Raw genomic sequence first — 24,816 nt, 5'->3', positions numbered from 1 at the left:
AAAAGATTTAAGGGCTTGAAAATCTAGGCCTGCATTGTCCAATGTGGTAGCCAATATGGTAGCCGCTAGCCTCAGGTAGCTATTTTACAAATTAAATGAAGTAACAGTCACACTGGTCACATTTCAAGTGCTTGGTAGCCATGTGACTAATGGTGATGACATCGGATAGTGTCTACCTACAACATTTCCATTGTGACACAGAATTCTGTCAGATATTCTGTTACATTGTGAACCAGGAAACCTGCCACCAGCCAAAAACTAAATTTTGGAATCAGTTAGATTCCTTTGGACTTATGTATTGAAATAGCAGGGCGGTATCCATAGAGACAGCATTCCTGAGTTTACAAAACTCCATCTGATCTGCCCAGCTTTTTGGCCCTTAGAATATATGGTTATGATAAGGTCTCCACTCTCTACCCCACCCCCACTTTTCTTTTTACAGTTGAGAAACTGTTAGATTTCCATTGCTGTGACCAAACACCTGAGAAAACTAATTTAAAGGAGGAAAAGTTTATTTTGGCTTATGGTTCTGTCCATGACCTCTTGGTTCTATTGTTTCTGGGCTGTGTCAAGGCAGAGCATCATGGTGGGGAGCACATGGTGGAGCAGAGCTCCTCACCTCATGGTGGCCAGGCAGCAACAAGAGAGAGCACTCACTTTTATAGTGAGCACCTCCCCCGAAAGTCATTAAGCTATGAATCCACAGATGGGTGAATCCACTGATGAGGTCAGAGCCCTCCCAAAGTCCCCACCTCTGAACACTGTTGTACCGGGGGCCAAGCCTTCTGCACATTAGCTTTGAGGGACATTCCAGATCCAAATCATAACACTGAGGCCCAGAGAAGGCACACAGCCACAGTGCAAGGAGAGTTGGAACAGGTCTGTCCCCTAGGGACAGGTTCTTCCCTCGGTTTGTCAGGGTCACTGAGGTGCAGCCAGGCAGTGGTTTGGATGGTCTTTGCAAATTCCTCCCCATCTCTTCACATTGAGAGAGAGATAGAGAGACCCAGACAGACAAGCAAGTGATCTGAAGGTCTCCCTCCTAGACATCTATTTTTCCATTTTTATTGTTTCTCCTGAAATTTTCCCTTGCTATTTCTGATAACAGTAATTAATAATACAAATACAGACTCATGGCAAACATTGGGGCTGTACCAAAAAGTGTAAAGAAAGCAAACCCAGACTTGGAGTGAGGAGCCAAGTGTGCCCTGCTCTGCCAGTGTACCTCCCCCACAGAGCCAGACTCTGGTTCCTCCACATCTCCCCCTGGTCCTCCCCTGGAGGGTCTGTCTTCACTGGCACCCCTGTTCCCATGGACTCTCGAGGGGTTTTAACCTATGGCTCTCTTATTCTTTGGGTGTCTGAGAATCTGCAGATGTTGAGTGGCTGTGGTGGCCTCTGCATGAAGGGCCAGCTCAGCCTCTTGTCTGTTTTCCTGTTTGTCATCTTGTCCTTGCCTTACAGCTTAGTGTGCAAGCCCTGCACAGAGTCAGGTGAGGCGCGCTTGGTGGGTTACATGTGCTGTAAATATCTTAACCCACTCATGGCTTGAACAGCATGTCGCCCTCTCACTGCACTTGATCTTATCAGTCTTTTCTTGTTGGATTTCAGGTGTGTGCATGGGTGTGTGCGTGTGTACCATTCAGAAGCCTCTGTCTACCATCAGATCCCAGGGGAGACCCTTCTTTTTTTTCTCCTCGAAGCTTGTTTTTTTTGCCCTCCACACCTTCATCAGGACAGAGTTTACCTGCAGCTGGTTTGTGTGTAGGCTGTAAAGGCCAGGGATGGAGTCATGGATCAAGTGGTAGAGTACTTGACTAGCATGTGTAAGGCCCTGGGTTCAATCCCCAGTGAAGGAAGAAGAAGCCAGGTATCATTTTGTCCCGATGTGGATACCCAGCTGCTTAGCACCTTTTACTGGAAAGATTGTCCTTTCCTCTGTGTCCTACTGTGGCCTTTCAGAAATCGAGGGAGCACATATGTGGCAGTCTATTTCTGGACAACTCCATCCCACTTGACCGTGTGTATGTGTGTTCCTGCACTGACGCCCACTATCGTGACCACTGCAGCTTTATAGGAAGGCTGGGATCCTGCGGCACACATCCTGCCCCTCCTCCAGTGTGCCTAGGCTCTTCCCAGCCCTTTACCCTCCATGTCCTTCCACGGAGCAGGGCACTGAGTCTGTAGGTTAATTTGTGTAGAATTGATGCCTCCATAGCACTCAGTCCTCCACCCTACAAAGACCTGTTCTACTCCCTTTATCCTCTCAGTACGTTGATGTGTAAGGTTTAATCCTCTAGCATAAGCAGGCAGAGTGAATAAGAATGTAGACTACAGACTCGAGGCTGCCAGGGTTCACATCCCAGCTCTGCCACTTGCTAGTGCTGAAGACATGGTGAGTTGCTCAACTTCCCTGCGTCTCTGTTTCTCCCTCTGTAAAGGGGCAGCAGTCCTAGATTTACCTGGTAGGGTTCTTTTACTGGATTAGTTACTGTACGCAAAGCAGTTAAAGCCACAAATAGCACACAGCAAATGGTAAACTAGGGGAACATTATTACCTTATTTTTGAGTAAAGAAAAATGCCCGGGCTTGATGGTACATGCCTGTAATCGCAGCTGCTTAGGAGGCCCAGTTAGGAGGATTGTGGATTTGAAGCCAGCATGGGCAAAAAGTTAGTGAGACCCTATCTGAAAAACAAACTAGAAGAAAGAGGACTGGATTCATGGCTTGAGTGATAGGTCCTGAGTCCAATCCCCAGTACTGCAAAAAAAAAAAAAAAAAGGAAAAGATGGACAGTAAAAAAAAAAAAAGCATCCCACCTTTGTCCCCATTTGCTCCCCCTCACCCACCTCACGAGCTTCCTGTGTCCTCTTCCACAATTTTTTTTTCCAACAAGGGAACAAAGGACGCACACTGTTCTGAGCTTTGTATATTTGCCACTTGTCCTGGAAATCTTTCCATCTCAGCACACAAAGAGCTTCCTCATTTTTTTAGTTGCATAGTATTCCATTTATTCACCTCATTCCTCATCAATGGACTTTTAGGTTGTTTCCAGTCATTTCTCCATTACAGAAAATGCTCTAGTCACCCAACGCATACAGTGGTCCATGTGTCATTTTGCACACACCCCACTGTATCTGTAAAGCTAAGTTTCCACAAAGGCTGTGTCAAAAGGCACATGCCTTTGCAGGTGTGTTGGCAGTATGTAAGTAGCCCTCAGTGAAGGCAGTACTCGTGCTCCTGCCAGCTATATGTGAGAGTTTTGGGAGCATTTCTTAACAACTGTATACTACATCAGTGTTTGTATTAAATTGAGCATCTAAAATTGCTTTCTCTGTAGCTCAAAATGGTTGGTGCTAGTTTTCCTGCAGTGCTAACAGTTCCTTACCCACTCAACAGTTAAATATTTCTTAACTCCCTGTTTGGGGCTGGGCCTGAATGCACAGAGGTGAATATGCCCAACAGTAGAACAGAATTATGGGGCGGGGGTGTCCTTCACCATTTGACTGTCTCCAGTTTTCCCCCACTGTGAGTCACATTGCAATGAACATCACTAATTAAGCTTTATTTGCACTTAAAAGTTCTTTGAGGAAGGTTCTAGAAGGACAGTGGCCTACCATGGAAAGTCAGCCAAACAGCGAACAGAGAGGTCTGTGACTGGCTTGCAGGAAGGCCCGCTCAGCTACACATACAGAGTCCTTTTCAGGAGAACGTTCCAGAGCTTTTCATCATTTCTGTTTTTTTTGAATAGGCAGAATGTCACATGATTCAAACCCAGTAGGTAGAAAGGCCATAGGGAAGGGCCTTCCTCCCGCCTGTCACCAGCTCCCCATCACCAGCCTCCCCGTCCACTGGGTCACTGTCCCCTACGTTCTTGCATCATGTGTGACGCACATGTACAGGGCCCGCTCACTGCCTTGGTGACCTGGTTGCTGTGCCCTGGAGGCCTCCAGCTTCAGTCCCAGGCAGTACATGGGCCCTGAAACCTACCTTTTCCACTAACGGGCAGCACATCCAGTATTGATTGGCTGTTTGGGGAAGGGCAGATGTCAGCTGCTGTTTGTAAGTGACTCTTCTGCTGTTGTCATTATGATCAGCCTAGAATGGCAGTGAGTCCATGGTGGGTGTGAGTCAGTATTCACTGGGTGAATGAAGGAACACTGGTGCTGGTCACTGAGCGTCACAAATGCAGAGCACTATCCCGAGTTTGTCACCACAATCACATAGGGTATTCAAGCTTATTGTTCCCATTTTAAATATCAGCACATTGATGCAAAAACAGGTGGATTTCCTTTCGAAGGTCACCAAGCTGGGATTCTGTTCTGCAGGCTGCCTGGTTTTAAGCCCTTGCCTAAACCACCAGGCCACATAACCCTCATCATGCTGAAGACCTAATTGCACACAGCATTGAGGACAGAATTGGAACTGTCCTCTGGAGCCGGGCCACATGGCAGTGGACCGTCCTGCCCAGGCCTGGCAGGGATGGGCTGGTCAGCAGGACAGATCTAGCTAGGTTAGGCATGGGTGGCAAGGGGCTGGAATTCATGAGCCAGAGATGTTTCTAGAGGGAGGTGGAAAACTCAGCTCAGGCTCTCAGGAGGCTGTAGGTGTGCAGGACCCTAGGGTACAGGCACACAGAGGACTATGACTGTGAATTGTTGGTCAAAGCATCTGAGATTCTGGTGGGCAGCCACCAGAAGGCCCTCAGCACTGAGGCTGGTGCCTCTGTGGGTGCCTTGGAGCCCATGTGGGGCTCCGGAGGAGACAGACAGGAAGGCAGGCTTGGGAGCTGGGCAGTACCCCACTCTCTAAGAGGCCAGGGGCCTACAGCATGCAGAGGTGGAAAATTTGAAGGCCTTTGACCTGCCAGCCCCCTTGATGTGGGCTGTGACGTGTGAAGCGAGGGAGTCTGACCTGCTCTCAGCACTTCCGGGGGCCGGAAGACCTGCTCAGGCTGACTTCCCCTCTGAGAGACCGTGGCAGGCTGGAGGGCCAGCCTGGACTCCTGGGCTCACCCACTGGAGTTGGGGGCCTTTAGCTTAAGGGTCCTGGGCCCCGCCTCATCATACCAGGCCTTGTGGTTTTCTGAGTGAGGAGAAACCCAAGGTAGGTTCTCAGAACAGACCTTCCCAACACTGTCCTTGGGTCCCTTAGGGCCTCGCTCAGTTCTTTAGCCCTGGGAACTAGACTGCAGGTGTTTCTTGAGTATTTGCAATGGAGAGTTCTGAAACTGGCTACTTCTCTTTCATCCCTGTGGCTGCCTGTGATCAGCCCAGAGCTGTGGTTTTGGTCCTGTGTGCACCAAAGCCTGGGCTAGAGGTAGGCGAGACAGCAGCTGAGGTTCCGCTTCTTACACTTAGGAAAAAGGATCTGGCAGGGAGGAGGCCACTGAAAATTTGGCCTGGCCGCCTGCCTTCTCTGCTGTCTGCCAGGCTGGTTGGGAAGGGAAGCCTTTGGTGGCCCTCAGCCAAGGCTCAGCTGTGTCACAGTGCCATGGAATTTACAGGGCTGGAAGGATGCTCAGTCCTGGGCCTAACCCAGGCCCAGTAAATGCATAGCACAGCTGCTGCTGTCCCATACAGAGCCCCTTGCAGACATCACTGGTGTGTCCCCACACTCTGTCTCTGATGCGCCTTCAGCAGCCTTCGCACCCACAGCCAAGGAGCTGGGGTTCACATGGAAGTCCACCCTACCAGGCACCTCAGATCTAGTGCAGTCTACTCATTTTCCTAAGAGGACACTGAGCCTAGAGAGGGGGAATGAGTTGCCCAGCGTTACATAGTAAGCAACAGAACCAGACTTGCTCTGACTCCAAGTTCAGTGCCATTCCTTTTTATCATACCTTTTCTGCTGCAGGATGTAGTCTTTCTTGTGGCATTCGTCTCATAAACCCTTGTTATCTTCCTTCAGTTCCTGTCTTCAGAATCTGATTTAATTTCCCAAAGAATTGTGAAGCTTAGGTCTTGTTTTTTGTTTTGGTAGGACAGGGTTTGAACTCAGGGCTTCACACTGTGGTATTGTTAATAGGAGTAGAATATCTAGATTGAGGAAGGTGATAGTTATATTCCTTTCCGTGATGTTCAGGGAGCACCTGAGGGACAGTGTTCCTTTCTGGGACTCCACACTTAAGAAGTGCAAAGACAGAACGGTAATCAGAAGAATAAACATAATATCAGGGAGCTCAAAACCACTCCATAGTTTATGGCCAACTGATTTGGACAAGATAATTCAATAGAGAAAGAATTGTCTTCACTAAATGGTGTGGGAACAACTTAATACCCATGTGTGAAAGAAAGAAGTAAGGTCTCTTCTTCACACCACACATAAAAATGAACTCAAAGTAGAACACAGACCTAAATGTAAGAGCTAAAACTATAAAACTTTTAGAAGAAAATTTTCATGAACTCACAGTAAGTAATAGTTTCTTATGTATGACACCAAAATCACAATCAACCAAGGGAAAAATGTAATGAAATTTACATTTTTTTTCATTACATTAAAATGTAATGAATTTTAATGAAAATTGGATTTCATTAAAGTCAAACATGTTTATGCTTCAAAGGACACTCTCAAGAAAGTGAAAAAAAAAAACAGTCCATAGAATCGGAGAAAGAATTTGCCAATCATATCTGAATATCTGATAAGGGACTTGTATTCAGAAAATATAATAACTTACAGCTCAAGAGTAAACAACTCAATTAAAAAATAAGCAAAGTACACACAAAAAAGACCAGGCATGGTGACCAAGGCAGGAGGATCACAAGTTTGAGGACAGTGGGACTATATAGTGAAATCCTCTTTTTCAAAAAAATAAATAAAAATAAAGAATAAGCCAATGATCTAATAAACTCTTCTCCAGAGAAGATATGCAAATCACATGTAATGGAAGACAGTCAATGTCAACAGCTATCAGGGAATTGCAAATTAAAACCACAGCGAGACGCCCCTTCACAACAGATCCACTTCTTCACAGACTGCTGTGATTGAAAGACAGACAATAACAGGTCAGAGCGGTGGTGGAAACTTAGACCTTCATATGCTGCTGGGAGGAATGGGAAATGACGTAGCTACTTTGGGAAACAGGCAGTTCCTCAAACGCTGACCGTAGAGTCACCTTATGACCCCCTCCTAGACATACCCAAGAGAATGGGAAACATTTCTCTACAAAAACTTGTTCACGAATATTAGCAGCATTTATCTGCAATAGCCCCAAAACGGAAACATAAATGTTTATCAGCTGTTGAATGGATAGGTCAAATGTTACAGTATGTCCACACAATGGACTATTACTTGCCAATAAAAAGAAATGAAACACTGATATAGAAATACTGATAAACCCTTACATGCTGCAACATAGATGAAACTTGAAAACATCATGCCAAGTGAAAAAGAGCCAAACATAAAAGGTCATACATTGCTGCCAGGCATGGTGGTGCACATGTATAATCCCAACACTGGGGAGGCTGTAATAGGAGGATCTTGAGTTTGAAGCCAGCCTGGGCTACATAGCAATACCCTGAAAAAAATATCACATATTGCATGGTTCTATTTATAGGAAATATCCAGAATAGGCATATCTGTAAAGACAGAAATCAGATTAGTGGTTGCCTGGGTTTAGGGGTGGGGTTGGTAGGAGGAAGTGGGGAGCGAGGCATTTCTTTTGGGGATGATGAAAATATTCTAAAATTGATTATTGTGGTGATTGTGCAATGGTGCAACCACACTAAAAACCATTGAATTAGACATTTCTAAGGCTATTGAAAGAGAAAACACTGTCTGCAAATTCCTGGAGACAGTAAATGCCAACACCCAACTCAGGGTCCATGGGGGAAGCAGCTGATGAACGTGACATCTGGTGAGCTGTGCAGGAAAGTAGAAGCCCTGGAGTGGGAGATGGGTGAGCCATCTCCATGGAGCTGCTGGGAATTATGGGGGACAGGGCAGTTGTCCCCATGGCTACAAAGCAAGCAGAAGAGAAGCTTCAGAAGAGTGGATTTCAGCTGGGTAGAACTTGAGAGTTGCTTCTCGGATGGGGGATGTATTGCCCAGGGAAGCAGGAGTGTCCATCCTTAGAGGTCTCAGACATATCCAAATATTGTTGGGGATGGTCAAAGGGGACACAAATTCCAGGAAACATCTGCAGTGAAGGGCAGATGACATTCCAGTGCCACGCTGTGGTGGGAGGCTACCCATGGCGTAGGTTCAACACCCATATGCTTGGCAAGCAGGTTGTTGGTGTAGTGTATTCTTGGCTATCAAAATATTCATGTAGTTTTGGGATTGAGTTGGTGAGTATTCACAATGTGTGGAAAAGCATGATACAGACCATACGATCTCAGTTACCTAAAATGGATCGTTATGTGTACACAGGATTTAGGACAGTCCAACTGTACTGCTTGTGGCTATGGATGATTTTGTTCTTTGCTTCATGTATTTGTTTCCTGTAATGCACATGTTAACTTAATAAAGGTTATTTTAAAAACCTGAAAAAAAAAAAAAGGGTTGGGGTGGCCATGGCAGAGATCTTCCACTATGGAGACCTGGACCAGTGCACACCAGGGTGTTGGCTTTTCACTGCCTGATTGAGCATTTAGACAAATGCTTCCTTAGCATTCCTCCATCTGATCCAAGCCAAAATGCTCACGAGAGCTCTATAGGGTGCTGGCCAACCCCAAATCTTCCCTGATCCACCTTCGTCCCAATGGAATTCCTTCCCTGCTCTTTCTGGTGTCCTTTCAGCTTTGCCTTCTCCTGAGCACTGAGCACCTTTCCATCTAAGGCCTCCATCTCAGCTGTGGGCTGAGGTCTTCAGTAACACTGTCCTATTTGTCCCCACACCACCAAGGCAACTTGGATTCCCTGCTTTCTAGAGGAAGAGAGGCTCACAGCATGGGTAGTTTTCTGGGACACTGCCTAAGACCTGTTTGTCATCACTGGAGGCCTTGGGATGAGGTTGTACTCCCCATGCCTGCAACCCATGTGCTCCTCCTGCCTGCTTCCTCTCTTGGGGTTGATGGTCTCCGTGCCAAGCTGCTGCTCTGTGGCCAAGTCCTGTGGTTGCCACAGGCAGGAGAAACAGCCCCCAGTGACTTTCCCTGGCTTCTTCCTGATGGCTTTTGGGGGCTACTGTCTGAGGATTCCTGAGTGGCCAGATGGATCCACCCCAGGCTGGACTTGGCTGCTTACTTCCCTACACGGGCCACAGCCCCTTAGCCGACTTTTAAACAAGAAAGGGCAGCTGGGGTGTCATGGGGTAGGGGGAGGAGTGCTGGCAGAAGGAACAGGATCGGGGTCTGGACACCACCTTCAGGGGAAGGTGAGTGTGTGTGTATGTGGGCTTCTTGTTTAAGCAAGTGTTTCAAGCATAGAGGAATCTCGATTAAAAACATAGCAGCATTTTCTGCAGCCATAGTGCAGGTTTGTGAAATCCTATCATTTTGCCGTATATTTCTCAAATCATTTTTTATATAAATAATTCCTGCAGAATCGGTTGAAGCCTCCTTCACCTTCCTCCGCATCCCATTTCCTTCCTGCCCCCAGAGCAGCCATCAATCACCCTGCATTTGGTGTGCGTGTGAACTGTTACTTGTCTTCACACCGCATGTAAACATCCGTGTTCCTTCTGTGATTTGCTAATTGCCCTCAACACTGTGGGTTTTGTTTGTTTGATTTAGGACTTTCTCTTTGAACTTTCTGTTTTGACCTGATTTCAGCCTCTCTGGGAAGTTGAACAAGGAGTCCTTGTATGTAGCTGGTCACCGGTGTTAGCATTGTGTCTCATTTCTTGTTCTGTTTACTTGTTCTCTCTCTTTCTGTCTCTCTCCGGTCTGTTTTCTCCCCTAAGCTTTTCCTGAGCTGTTGGAGAGTGAATTGCAGATGTTTCACCCCTCAGACCTCAGCAGGTAGTTCTCAAACCCAAGGATGCTCTCTCAACCTTAGCACAAGGATCAGAAAGACATTAACATTGGCTTTGTTACAGCCGTGTGACAGTCCAGAGTTGACAGCTCACACTCACCTTATCAGGGACACTGGTTTCTCCCATTTTCTCTTTGTTGATGCTACAGTGGTGGCAGCCTTCATTATTGTCACTACAGAGAGGCTGTTGGGATGTGGGTTATAGCGTCTTATTTCTTAATTTGACAGAATGTCATCCTAGTGGGTACAACTGTTGTCATCTTGGGACGAGTTTCCCCTGGTGTTCCAGTGGAATTTGCATATGTATGTATTTATGGTGGTACTAGGGTTTGAACTCAGGGCTTTGCTCTTGCTAAACAGGCCTACATTTTAAGCCACGCCCCCAAGCCCATCAGTGGCTTTTAGAGGGCTGATCCATGGTTCTCACCAACTTCACACCATTTCCTGTGCTGCTCAGTAGCAAGTGAGGAGCCATGGGAACAAGCATAGCCTGTGTAGGGAACAAAGTGTGCCTGGTGGAACAAGATTGATGAGTGTCCCTGAAGCACAGGTGTTCCTGGGATAAGAAGGTACAACCACATATGTCATTACCCCAGCTACAACAGTGACTATTTGAGGTGTTCTCACGAGCCAGGTACTATCACTTCCCTTGTACAGAGAAGAAAACTGTAAGATGGTTTTTCAGACCAGGCATGGAGGTATACACCTTTAATCTCAGGTACTCAGAAGGTGGAGATCAGGAGGTAGATTTGGGGCCACCTAACCCCAGGATGGTCTTGTCTCTGGATTCTTACTTCATTCCATTTTCAAAGATGCTTTTCCAAATCCTATTCACAGGTGCTGGGGACTGGGCTTTGGGCTACCTTTTTGGGGACACAGTTCAGCCTGCTATGGTAGCTATAGGGTGACAGAACTCAGGAATGTGCAGTGCTTAGAATGAGCCACGTGGGCACTGTGTGCTGTGGACTCTCTGTAAGTGCAATCAGCAGACTTCCACCAGCTCCTCACAACCTCTCTGTGCTTGGGGTGCTTTGTTCAGAGTGGTTGGACCATTCCATAACATCCGTCACTGGGGCCATGCCTCCCCCTACTGCAGAGAGCCCTCCGAGAGCAGGGACCAGGCCACTCCATCCCCTGAGCCTCCTCTATCTTGTTGAAACTCAACCCCAGCCTGTCTGAGGGAAGAATGGTGAGTGGGGTGGCTTTGGTCTTTTCTGGTCCTCTTCTCCCCTTCCCTTCCCTCTCTTACTATACTCCCCTGAGTTCTGGCCAAGTCTATACACAGGGCCTCAGTTCTCCCCATGAGCCACACTGAGCTTGGTGTCCAAAGCCACTCACCATTGAGCTGGGAATCTTTGGTGACTTCCTTCCAAACAGGTGGCATTCAGCCAGGTCCTGCCCTAAGCCTCCACACCCACTTCCCTGACCCCCCTGACTGGACCAGTGCCCTGAGTAGAGCTTCCTTTTTCTCCTATCCATGTTTAACAGGCCTGAGACAGAGACCACGGAGCCTGCCCCTTCCTTCTTCCTTCTCTTTTTCCTTCCTTCTTTCCCTCCCTCCCTCACTCCCTCCTTCCCTTCTTTCCTTCCTTTCTTCTTTCCTTCCTATCTTCCTCTTCCCTTTCTCTTCCCCCCTCCTTCCTTCTCTCCTTCCTTCCCTCCTTTCCTTCTTTCCTCTCTTCCTTGCTAAGAAAATCCCCAGAGCATCTGCTACCCGTGCACCTGTGGATTTTCTGAGTGACTGACTGACCACTGCACCTGGAATGGCAGGCTGTGCATGAACAGCTGTGGATGGGCAGGCTGCAGAGACCTGCAGAGCCCGCTGCTGCTCTGGGCCGTGGGGAAGGAAGGCCTGCTGTGGAAGGGCTGCTCTGCACAGCAGTCGCCTGAACACTTCTGAGGCTCTTTACTTTTTACTCCTGGCACTGTTTGTGACCCAGTGTCCCTACTGTTGCCTTTCTGGGGCCCTCAGCAGAGCTGGAGCTTGGCCAGGGAGAGGGAGGTCATGGGGCTCAAGTGACAGACTTGGGCTAATTGGGCTCAGTGAAGGCTGGTCCTTGGCACTGGGAGCCAATGCGGTTGGGCTGGTTGACAGCAGGAATCCCAGCTGTAAAGCACAGCCTGGCCTGGCGCCTGCTCAGCAGTGTCAACCTTTCTGTCTCCTCCCCTCCACCCTTGGCGTGCACCTTCTGAGAGACCATGTCCTCAGGCAGCTTCCTGGCTCCATTTCCCTTCCTTGGTCTGGTCAGGGCAGGTGCCATGTGGTTTTATTCCTTGAGGCTCTGTCATTCCTGCCAGCTAGGTCAGCCCTCCCCCAACCCATCCTCATCTGACCATTCTCTAACTTCTAGACTTTGCTCAGAGGCAGGGAGTTGCAGACTTTAACCTCTACAAATTTCTCTGGGCACCACGTAGGGGCCCCTGAACAAGCCTGCTTTGTCATGTCCACATGCTCAACCAGACCCAGGGGCTGGCTGTTCCTAGAAAGCAACATTGGAGCCTATGTCCTCCACAGTGTTGGGGCTGGGCAGTCAAGGTCAGCCCTGTGGTGCTCATCACTGCCAGGTGTCTAGGATGACCCTGGTCCTACTTGTCTTCATCGCCACTACCTGGGCCCAGGGCATGAAACAGATCCTCCTGGTGGCTTTTTACTCTGCCAAGAAAATTGGGCTTTCTTGGCGATTGTATCTGTGTTCATATCTGGCCACATGTTTCCCGCGTTACTTGAACTTGTGGGTTACTGCTGGAGCCAGATGTCTTGGGCACAAGGCAAGCAGCCCACAGATGTGTACTCCGGCCACTCCCATCTAATGTGCCGAGTCCTAAAATCAAAGCTATCCAGTGGGAGGTTTTAGAGGAAGAGAAGAATTCCAACTGGAGAGATAGAAAACAATAGCTAACCTTAGTGAATTTTGTGCCAGGCACTATGCTAAGTACTTAAAAGGCATCACACCGAATTTTTGCAATAACCCTATTAAGCTTGGAATCAAACCTGGGGCATCTAATACGGCAGGCAGGCACCATCTGGGCAGGTGCTTTACCACTTGAGCCATTCCTCCAACCCTTGCAGGCACCATCTGAATGGGCCTTACAGAATGGGGAAAACTTTGTACCCAGCAGTTTCCTGTGAAAAATGTTAAACATACTCAAGAGTTGAAGGAATTTTGCAGTGAATGCCTGATACCCACCATTTGGCTTCATGGTTTTCCATCTTGACTTCATTACATGTGTTCATGCATCCATGAACGCACCTTACTTTTTTATGTATTTTGAAGACAGTTATAGATCCCCCTCTATGCCAGCATGCATATATGATATTTAGTTTTTTATTATTTAATATAAAATTTACATCTGAGAAAATCATGTCAAAGTGTATTATTTGAATTTTATACACATTGAGGATATAATATGGACACTTTTTTTGCATCTGGCTTCTTTCCCTCAGCGCAGTGTTTCTGAGAGTCACCCATGTTATTGTGGGTCACTACCTTCTTTTTTGATTGCTGACTGCTCCTTCATGTGGACCAGTTTGGGGCTGTTATACTCAAAAGCTGCTGTGACCATCCACATTCACGTCTTTTTGTGGACGTATGGTTTCATTTCCCTTGGGTCTACTTCTAAGAGAAGGGTGGAACTGCTTGGCCATGAAGCAGGTGCATGTTTAAGTTTATAAAACCTGCCATCTCTCTTTCTAACGTGGTTGATGAAGTTCACACTTAACCAATGACCCCTGCGAGTTCTGATCTGTCCCACACTCGCCAGCATGCGGTGTCACAGGTCTTTATAATTTTAGTCATTCTTCGTGTGCCTGGTATCCCATTGAGGTTTTAATTTGCATGTCCTAAAGGACTATGGCTTTTGAGTACTTTTTCACCTGTTTATGGGCCCCTTTGCAGAATCTATTCAAATTTTTTTGACAGGTCCTCCCCCTTTCTATTGATTTTCATGTCTTTCTGCTTGATAGATATTTTGCAAATATTTTCTCCTCACCTAGTGGGCAGATGTTTTAATGTCGATGCAGTATAATTTATCTTTTTCCTTTATGGCTACTGCTTTTTGAACTGCCAATGGACATGTTCACAAGCGGTCACTCAGAGAGCTGCAGCCTTGTGCCACTCCATGCAGACTGTGGGAGAGGCAGTGACCTCAACTCCGTGATCCTCAAAGACCCAGTAGGTATAGTGTCTTTTTGGGCTCAGGAAGGCCAAGAGCTGGTCTAGGGGACAATGACCTGGAGGCCCAGCTCTTCCCTGGACTCTAGGGAAGTTGCTTAAATATGGAGACTAAGAGCCAATGTTCCCAGCAGCTGCTGAGCCCTGTGAAGTCCCCCGCCCCCGTCCGGCCTCATCTTCTCCCACTTTCACTTCATCACCCACCCCTCTCGAGAGCAGGAACTCGAGGTCTAGGAGCTTGCTCTTCCTTCCACCTGGGCATCTCTTCTCCAGAAACCAGCATCCCATTGTCAGGGAGGCTTCCTAGGCCTCCCTGCCCCGCTTCTCCTACCTCCTGGTCAGTACCTCTGTCACCTGTTTGCCTTGGAACTTCTTGTCCTCTCTCCCTGGAATGCAAACGCTATGAATGTTTTAAGATTCCCTCCTCTTTTACCATTTTTCTCACTGCTGTCACTTATGCTTAGAATAGCACCTGGCACTTGTAGGTCCTCAGAAAATACTCATGGTAGGAGCGTCTGAAAGGCAAACTCCCTCATTTCCTTCAAAACCCACTTGATGGCAGCTTGGGTTCTACAAAAGAAACTGGGGACCAGCCTGGGGTCCATCCAGGGCCACTCAGCAGACAGTGGAAGCTTCCAGTCCAACTCCATCATATAGATGAGGAATCGAGGCCCTGAAAGAGATGGACTTGGTGCTGAGGAAATGGAGACGATCGCTCTCACTCCCAACTGGAATCAGAGTCCTCACTGGCCCCTGGGGGAGGCCCAGAGCCAAGCCAGGATGTTAGAGGATGATTTAAAGGCTTTTGGTGCCAGGTGACTTTGCTGTGTTTCCAAGAGGGCTGGAGGAACCTAATGGCTCCAGGGTGCTTTGCTGGATAATTCTGGCTTCCTTCATTTCCACATCCTTCCCAGAGGAGATGCTGGGCTGCCAGTCTTGAGCCCCAGATGAGACTTCCCATGGTCCATGGGGCTACCGTCCCCCACCTTGCCCACATTCCTACTCTTTCCTGGTTTCCTAGTGACCCAGCTCTTTCTTCTGCATGGGCCTCAGGCTGTGAACCAGAAGGCAGATCCACATGCATTGCATCCACAGGCCCCATCTTACTCATGGGGAGGGAATTTTATCATGTCCTGCAGATGACCTCACACTGATCTTCACACATCCAATCTCCCACCCACCATACCTTCCTGTCAGGTCTCTGCAAAACCACAGCTTAACAGGACACAGCTGGATATTAGCTGGACCCAGCATTTCCTGGCTCCTCCCTCCCCTGTGGGAAGTGCTGTCCCCTCATCAGGTTTCAAGGTCCAGCTGCCCTCTGTGCCCCTCCACCAGGAGTGAATCCTCTTTCCTGTATCCTTCAATGAGGAGCCTCACTGTCCCTTATCCTCCCCAAGCTGGTCCTTGTAGCAAATGACCTTAAGCTTCTGGAAGGAATGCCAGCCCTGTCACTGTCACTACTGAACAGAGCAACTGAAATCCTTTCTGGTTTATAAATGCCCTGCTCTGACTAAGGTTTCCAGCTTGGGGATTCCATGGGACTTAGTTTCACAGGTAGAATACAAATGACTCACAGCCCAACTGGGGATTCCAGCCACCAAGATGTGGCTCCACCTTTCCTGGAATCAATGCCAGCCTGCATGTGCTAGGAGGGAGGGAGAGGACTGGGTGGCCACAGGGATGGATAGTAGTTCAGTTTTGCTGTTTCTTGGGTCTGCGATCTTCCTCCTTCCCCCATCTTGATGTAACATATCCTTATGTTGGGGGGGGGGCGTGTAGCGTGTTGACTGGGAGGGGCAGAAAAGAACTTTCTAGAAATGCTCTATGTCAGTGCTGTCAAACAGACATAATGGAAGCCACATAGTAATTTAAAAAAAAAAATTGGGGGGCGCAGTACCAGGGTTTGAACTCAGGGCTTAAACTCTTGCTAGACAAACGAGCCACTCCAGCAGCCCTAATTAAAAATTTTCTAGTATCCATATTAGAAAAGTAAAAAAAAAGTAAAAGCAGCAAGTGAAATTAATTTTAATAATACGTTACTTCAGCTGGGCATCAGGGGCTCACGCCTGTAATTCTAGCTACTTGGGAGGCAGAGATCAGGAGGATCACAGTTCAAATCCAGCCTGGGCAAATAGTTCATGAGACCCTATCAAAAAAAAAAGGGCTGGCAGAGTGGCTCAAGGTACCCCAGTACAGCAAAAGAAAAAAAGAAATAAAATAATATGTCACTTCACTGAACATATGTAAAATATTGTTTCAATATGTAATCAATATAGAGCACTATTAATAAACTACTTTATGTTCTTTTCTTGATACTAAGTCTTCCAAATCCAGTGTATATCTGGACTAGCCACTTTCAAGAGCCCAATAACCACATGTGTTAAGCAGCTGTGGCACTGGATGGCACAGGTCTCTCTCGATCTGGGTGGTAGTTAGGCAGGTATAGACTCGGTTGTACACTGGTATGTGTGCATTTCAGTACCGGTAAGTTACTTTGCAATTAGAAGTTTTTATTTTATTTATTTATTTATTTATTTATTTATTTATTTATTTATTTATTTATTTATTTATTTTGATGGTACTGAGGCTTGAACTCAGGGCCTCACACTTGCTAGACAAGCACTCTATCACTTGAGCCACTCCACCAGCCCTATTTTGTGTTGAGTATTTTCAAGATAGGGTTTTGAGAACTATTTGCTTTGGCTGGCTTCAAACTGTGATCCTCACAGGCACAAGCCAACAGTACCTGGCTCTAAGTTTGAAAGTTTTAAAAGTGGTCTTTGGGGCTCTACTCAAATGCCACCTGTGTTCTCCTGTTGTATTTATTCCTTCCTGGTGGTATGAATGGCTGTTTCTGTATGTGTCTCACTCACTTTATGGAGCTCCACAAAGTAAGGTGGAGACCACATCCGTTCATTTTGCAGTTCCACAGAGGGCTCTGGCGACATAGATGTAAGCACTATTGAATTTAACCCCCTTTGCTGCACACCTTTTCCAGGCCGCTGATCATTTGATTCTGTTTCTCAGTCCTATTCCAGATGTTGGCAAAGGAGAGGGTGAGGAAGAAGAGGAGAAAAATGGCATGGGGCTTCTACCATCTACCCTGAAGAACCGCATCCCGCACCGTGGCATCAGTGTCCTGGAGAAGCTAGTGAAAACATGCACCGTGTGGCTGCAGCTGGGGTTGGGCCGGGCAGAGGTGGACAAGATTCTGCAGCGGGAGGCGGCTGGGGTGAGTGGTCTTTCCCCACCTCCCAGACTGGCACGCCAGCTGCCAGGAGTTTGTGCTCCATGCAGAGGACCACAACCTGTCTGCTTTCTTCTCTTGCCTTGATCCACAATTTGGCTCCAGTGTTTCCCCTGCATCAGCGGCAGGGACCATGGCAGACTGGTTTCTGCTTAGGGAGCAGGGATGGGTGGCTGAATGCTCTCTGGGCATTCAGGCACCTGACAGGCAGGACTGGTGCTATCAGGAGGCCCTCACCAGCCTTCTCTGGCTGTGGGAGCTCAGCCAGGTGACCAGAGACCAGAAAATGTCAGACCAAACATAGTTTAGGCCCCTTCACTTTACCAACCAAGATAAGGAGTGTAATGGAGACAAAAGATATTTTGGTATCAGGCTTTGATGCCAAAAGTTGGGCTTAAGTTTTCTGCGTCTCACTTTTGTCACTTTGAAATGTAGCTACCTAGTACATATGAAGAGAAATGACAGGTGGGTGAGTAGATAGATAGATAGAGATAGATGGATGGATGGATGGATGGATGGATGGACACATAAGTGGATGACAGATGGTGAATATTGATGAAAGCTCATATGGTACTCTCATTCTCCCATTTTCTCTTAAATGCTACTCCCCTTTTTTAAAGCATTTAATTTGTTTAATTATAAAAATGATGCACATATATGTTCATTATTTTTTTAAAAACAAGCCGGACAGAAGTGAATAAAATTCCACAAAGTCTCGTAAAGGTCTTTTTCACATATTGTAATCAAACCCACTTCCCAGAAGGCTTTTTTTTTTAAATCAAAATGAAGTTTGTATCACTTAAAAATAGCCAAGTATACAATTCAGTGACATTTTGTACATTCACAGTGTTATACAGTCACCACCTCCATCTAGTTCCATGACGTATCTATCACCCCAAAAGAAAGGCCCACCCCCTTCAGCAGTGACTGTCCCCTTCCCCTTCCTGCTGCGGGCACCACCTTCTGCTCTCAGAAGTCATTTCGTGTGGTATATCTTTGTAGTCATTTTCCACAATTGCTATAGTCCAAGCTCTTCCTTGTTCTGTCCCTGAATGGGCCCAGATATCCCCCCCGCAGCCCTATGAGCGAGGTTTCATTATAACACCCATTTCCCAGATGGGGCAGCTGTGATACCTCCCCAGGGGACCCAGCTGGGATTTGAACCTGGGCAGTCTGGATGGTCCTGTGTTCTATTGCACACCATGTCTGTTTGACACAATGGACCTCTGCCTCTCACCTGTTCTCTCCTGAGTATGGTGTGGTGCTTCCCTGGGTCTAGGAGTACCCCACAATCATAGGTGAGTGAGGCCCAGTTGGTTAGTGGACTTGTTCACTCCAAAAGAGGTAAAATCCATTGAGTTGGCAGTTGTACCTGTGAACTGTAATGAACGGAACCCACAGGGCCTCCAGGAAAGTCCCAACCTCCATGGCCACAGAGGCCAGCAACTGGATGTGGGACTGGGGGACAGCAGTGGCCTTCGAGAGCAGGGGAGGCAGCCACCTGGCAAGGCCTCCTTGGATGTGAGTGAGGCAGCAGCCCTGGCCAACCCTGCCCTCTCAGCCTGGGTATCTGCAGCTGGGCGGCTGGGGAGGAGGCAGAGGAGTAAAGCCAAAGAAAAGGAGTCTCTCTGTTTATCCTCCCATCAGGGGTGTCCAGGTTTGAAGGTGTGAGGGCTCAGACGATAAGCCAACAGCAGGTGTCCCAGCATTCCCTGGTGGTCATCCACTCAATGGGAAGCTTCACTTCCCTGCTTCTTGTAAGGATGCAGCTGAAAAACATGCCCAAGAAGCAGGTCTTGGATGACCAAGGGAAGGCCACTTTCTGGACTTTTCTTTGCCTGGGTTTCTCTCTGGGTTGGGGGAGTGGAGGAAGGACTGGACCAGTGAGGGATGTCCCAGGAGAACACATGTGAGTTTCTAGGACAAGGTGGGTGGGTGTAAGTTGTGGCCACCTGGTCAAAATGTACACTCCTGGGACTCAGGGTGGTGCTCAGAGATAGAGCACATGCTTTGTGTGCTCAATGCCCTGGGTTCCATCCGCAGCACTGAAAAAGAAAATCAGAAAAAATGTAGCCCTCTCTTCAAAAAGTGTAAAATAAGCACAACTGAAAATGGCTTAGTAGTTGTGTTGTGACACTTGTTATAGCCAGTTCCTGACTATGGTTATTTTGTAATAATCCTGTTGGTGGGCTCAGCTATTGTACCTATTTCACAAGTGGTGAGATTGAGGCCAAGAGGTGTTCCTTAGTTTGGATTTCCCTAGAAGCAGACTCCGAGGCAAGCATTTCAGACTGGCTGGTTTTTTGGGCAAGTAACCCCAGGAAGCACCAACAGGGAAAAAAGGGGGCAGGGAGTTAAAATGGACAATTGGAGCTGAATCCTGCTGGGCGCTGTGGGAGCCACATAAGCCAAGGTTGTACTTCCCCACTTAAGAGCCAGAAAGCTGTGTCTTGTTCACCAACTCATGACCATGGTGAGGTAAAGACTGTGGGGTGTGAGGATTCATTTTCCAGCCCTGTCTCTGTGCCTGGGGTGAAAGCAACTCCTGCCAGAAACAGCCCCAGGACAAAGAGATGGGGAGCTGGAAGTGGGCTGGAGCCTGCTGGAAAGAGGTCAGGGCCATGGGCAGGCCACCAAGGGCTACAACCCCTGGGAGTGAGGTTACTGCCAAGGTCACAGAGATACTGAGTTGCAGGGCTGAGATTGGAATCTGCTCCTAGCTAGGCCAGAGCACAGCCTTCCACTGGAGAGCAGCAGGAAAAAATTGGCCTCCATATACTGGTTCCACACCCGCAGATTCCACCAACCACAAATGGAAAATGTGAGGGGAGAAATTGTGTCTGTACTGAATAACTTTATCCCCCAGCAAGACAGTGTAGCAACTGTTGAGTTTGCATATTCAGTATTACAAATGATCTAGGGAGGGCTTAAGGTGTGCAGGAAGATGTGAATTGGTTCTATGCAAGTACAGTTGTGTTGATTAATGACGGGCATAAGTTCTGAGAAAAGCATTGTTGGGCTATTTTGTTATTGTGTCAACATGACAGATGTACTTTCACAGACTCTGATGGCTGTTTGAACAATTTTATTTGATCCTTGCAGTGATTTCTGTTAGGTAGACGTAGTCATTCTCCTTTCCAGATGAGGAAATGGAGGAAGGCACAGAGGTATGGACTCATTTGCCTAAGGTCACACAGCTCGTAAGAGTAGAGTCACTGTGGTATGATGTGCAGGCAGGCAGGGGAAGCCCTTTGCTGCATAATATTACTCCCACAAAACAGTCTGAAATTCCACCAATGTGATGACATCATCATTTTGAAAAATGCAGACACCATGGGTGGTCCCCATGTTGTGAGACGCCCAGAACCTTCCTGGGTCCACCCCTTGAGGCACAGAGGGAGGCAGTGCCAGCCCCCAAGGCCCCAAAGTCTATGTAGCCTTGACCACATCCCACCTCCCTCACCAGTCCCCATCTCCCTTCCCAGCAGTCTTTTCGCTGATAAGGACCTGGGAACATGGTGGCCCATTTTTTAATTTGTGTGTATCCAGCAACAAGGCTATGAAAAAAGCCACCTTCATTTGGTTTGCACTCAAGCTGGGTTCTGCTTTGTTTTGTTTTGTTTTTTTGTAATTTTAGAATCATTTCAGAGTTACAGAAAAGTTGCAAACATAGCACAGAGCGTTCCTTGCACACTGAAGTTTCTCCTGTTGACCATAGTTGTGGGTCAACTGGTTCTGCCACAACCATCAAACCAATCACTAGAATTAACCAAAACCCACACTTTATTCCAGTCTTCTCTGTTTTTACCTGATGTTCTGTTCCAGAATCCCATCCAGGACATTGCACTGCATCATGTCTCTGTGGTGTCCTCGTGGTCGTGACAGTTGCTCAGGCTTCCTTTGTTTTCCATGACCTTGATGGTTTTGAAGAGGATGGTTGGGCAGTCCTTCTCTTGGGAATTGTCTGACAGTTAGGCTGGACTTAAGGGGTTTGGGAGGAAGGACACAGAGGCGAAGTGCCATTCTTATCACATAGTGTCCAAATGACTGGCCTTGGCAACCTCAGGCACCTGCTGAGCTAGTGCTCCTTGAGTTTCTCTGCCTCATCATTACTCTTTCCTACTATCCTCCTTGGAAGGAAGTCACTCTGCCCAGCCACTCTGCCTCCTGGTTGGATAGCAACAGAAGTTATTTGGAATTTCTCTGCACCAGAGGTTTATCTCTTACCCCACACCTATTTATTTATTCAGTCATCTATATCAGTATGGAATCATGGATTCTCATCCAGGAATTCATTTGGAACTTTGGGTTACAATCCAGATGTATTTTGTTCTGCTGGTCACGTTGTTCCAACCTTGGCCATTGAATCTTTCAGGTAGCCCCTGTGACATAGCCCGTTGTGTGTGTGTGTGTGTGTGTGTGTGTGTGTACATGTGTGTGTGCACAAGTGTGTCTTTGTTCATTTGTTGGATCACTTCCTTCCTTTCTGGCAATAGAATATGTGGCAGCCTTATCTTGTGTATTTTCTGCTCCAGCAGCCGTTTCTCCAAGGAGTTCTGCTTCCTTTTACTGGAGAAGGATCTTAGAAACTGTGTTAGTCAGACTTTTCATTTATGTGACAAATACCTGCAAGAAACAACTTAAAGGTGGAAATATTTATTTTGGCTCATGGTTTCACAGGTTTATCCATGGTCTGCTGGCTCCACTGCTTTTTAACCTGTGACAAAAAATGGCCTAGAGGAGAAAAGCCACTCACTTCAGGGCAGCCAGGGAGCAATGGGGAGTGCCACTCTTCAAAGCACAGCCCAGCAACCACTTCCTTCCAGGCCCACCATCTGCATTCTATTCTGAATTTGAATGCATTCTTGGATTGATTGATCTGTTGATTAGGACAGGGTCCTCACAATCTATGCTGTCTGCAAATGCCCTCACAGACACAGCCAGAGTGTGTTGTACTAATCTCCTAGGTGTCTCGCAATGCAATCAAGTTGACAGTCAAGATGAACCGTCACAGAGAGCAGGTCTGTGTGTCAGGTGTACTAGAGTGCCACTACTTCTAGGTCAAAAGGTAGTTCTTAACGGGAACCTCTTGTGTGTTCGCCTTTGGTGGTGAGGGCTCTGCCAGGTGTGCAGGTGTCATATGGCCCAACACCATCCCCAAGTGTGAGCCCAAGGAACACTAAACCACTCGTTATTAGTTTGACAGAAACATTTGGTGAGGCCTCCCTTGCCCGTTTGCAATGCTGAGGCCAGGGGGAAAGGGCACCATTGTTGCAGGTCAGCCCAGCGCTGAGCTCCACCTATCAGCTTCCCAGCAACCCTGTGGGGCCAGGGTCTGACTTCCATTCTGCAGCGTGAGCCCTCAGCTCTGGAGGGGAAGGGGTCTGTCTTGAGCAATGTGATTGCTACCTGACTTGAGTCAACAACTGACTGCCTTCAGAAGCTCTTGAGCAATACAGTGTCAGGCTGGGTGTGGTGGCTCACGACTATAATCCCAGCTACTCAGAGGCAGAGGTCACTCTCTGAGGCGAGCTCAGGAAAAAAATGTTACTCCTTCAATAAGCTTGTGGTGTACTGCTGTAGTTGAGGTAGGTGGGAGGCAGAGGTGAGAGAATTGTGGTTCAGGCAACAATTTAGACCTTACCTTAAAAATAACTTTAACAAAAAGGGCTGGAGGCCTGGCTCAAGTAGTAGGGCTCCTGCTTAGCAAGTACAAGGCTCTGAATTCAAAACCCTGGTACCACCACCACCCCCACCACCAAAAAAACCCAGGGTCTCAGCCTTGTCCTTAGAAATGCTTATTTCTTTGATTTGGAATGGCTTTGGTTTTCGATCAAATCTCTCTACCCAAACATACCTGCTAGGCAGTGACAGGGACCCTGAGCAGTGAGTCAGGATGCCATGTCCCCTTCCCGGTTGTGCTGTGGGTCTGTTCTGTGGACTCTGGATCTCTCCTCCAGCAGTTCTCCCCCATGGATCTGTAGCTCTTGCCTTTTTTTGTTGTTGTTGTTGCTCTTACCACCTGAGCCACTCCACCAGCCCTTTCCTCTGATGGAGTTTTTCGAGATAGGGTCTCACTATCTATTTGCCTGGGGCTGGTTTCGAACCATGATCCTCCTGATCTCTGCCTCCTGAGTAGCTAGGATTACAGGCGTGAGCCTCTGGTGCCTGGCTATCCCTCTTGCCTTTCTATAAGAGAAGCCATCAGTGTGTTTAAAAACCCCTGGGTGATTCTGAGCTGCAGTCAGTGTTGGGAAATGCATCTGGACACCTGCTATGGCTACATTGTCAGTGACTGGAAGGGTAAGCCTCAGTTTTCCCAGGTGAAAATGAAAACACTGGGTAATGAATCCTTCTTCTCACTCAGCTCTGTTAGGGTCAGGATAGGAACATGAGGACCTTTGCAGCAGATGTGTCCTCTGCTGTGTCCAGGATGGGCTCTGGCCATTGGGCCACCCACCTCCACAGACTTGTTTGCAGTTTGCAAATTTGGAAAAAACAGCCACTGTGTCCCTGCCCTAATGGCATGACAGGAAAATAGCCCTAAAATAACAAAAAGTGGAAACGCAGACAGCTCTAGATTGTGTGAGCTAAAAATGGATCATAAGAACAGAACCATTTATAGTGTATTTCGTTTTGGGTTTTTATGTATTTGTTGGGGGGGTGGGGTGGGGAATGGCTGTGTGAATTCCCTGCAGGAGCAAATTCTATCATTGGTCTTTCCAAAACCCACTGTGGCCGAGGCGGACAGGGAGGGGATCCCAGTCTGACTGTTCCAGCCTCTGGATTGCCTCAATTTATGATGAGGCTGAGGCCCTGTCCATATGTCCTATGGCTATGTCATTAGCTACTGACACATAGTAAGCCACCCAGACACTTGTGGCTAACACAGTCCCATTTTCACTTGCTCACTGTTCTGTGGGTCAGCAGTCTGGGCTGGGTTGAGCTGAGCGGTTCTTCTGCTGGTCTCCCTATCAGCCACGCAGCTACCACCAACTGGCAGCTTGGCAGAAGCTGGGAGGTCTGAGGTATCAGGGGCCACCTGTGGACTGGGCCACATGACTCCAGCAGGCCAGCTCAGATTTCACATGACAGCCACCATCCAAATGATGACTGTGTTCTTGAGGCCAAGAGTCAGGAGTTCTCAGTATCCATTGGTTGTGTTCTTCTGGTCAATGTTAGTTCGAAGGTCATACTTCCAAGGGTGGGAAATAAACCCCACCTCTTCAGGGAGGAGCAGTCAAGACTGGCCATTATAATCTACCATGTAAGTGGGCGATCTTTGAGTCATTTTTCTTGTTTCTCCTTTTGGTCCAGTTTCAAGTGTCCTAATAATTGTACTGACAATTATTGCTTATCTTAAGTGAGATTATGCATTTGAAGCTCTTAGCACATGGTCTAGTGCTCAGTAGAAGGTAGCAGGCTACTGTTATTAGGTGCCTAGTCCGTGCCGGGCATTTTGAGCTCATTAGCAGCAGT

The 24,816-nt window shown here is 47.6% G+C and overlaps 1 protein-coding gene across 3 annotated transcripts in view; it reads left to right on the top strand.

The window, feature by feature from the left end:
- Rin3 (Ras and Rab interactor 3) overlaps positions 1–24,816 on the top strand; it is a 119,780-nt gene that overhangs the window by 17,269 nt on the left and 77,695 nt on the right. For all 3 annotated transcript variants that reach the window (XM_074067288.1, XM_074067286.1, XM_074067287.1), the window contains exon 2: positions 17,118–17,322. In XM_074067288.1, the coding sequence (XP_073923389.1) occupies positions 17,173–17,322 (150 nt within the window). In that variant the 5' untranslated portion in view covers positions 17,118–17,172. The remainder of the gene's footprint in view (positions 1–17,117; positions 17,323–24,816) is intronic.

This window comes from Castor canadensis, chromosome 3, assembly GCF_047511655.1.
Source record: "Castor canadensis chromosome 3, mCasCan1.hap1v2, whole genome shotgun sequence".
Lineage (NCBI taxonomy): Eukaryota > Metazoa > Chordata > Mammalia > Rodentia > Castoridae > Castor > Castor canadensis.
Note: the sequence above shows the minus strand (reverse complement) of the source record. Positions and strands in the feature narration are given on the sequence as shown.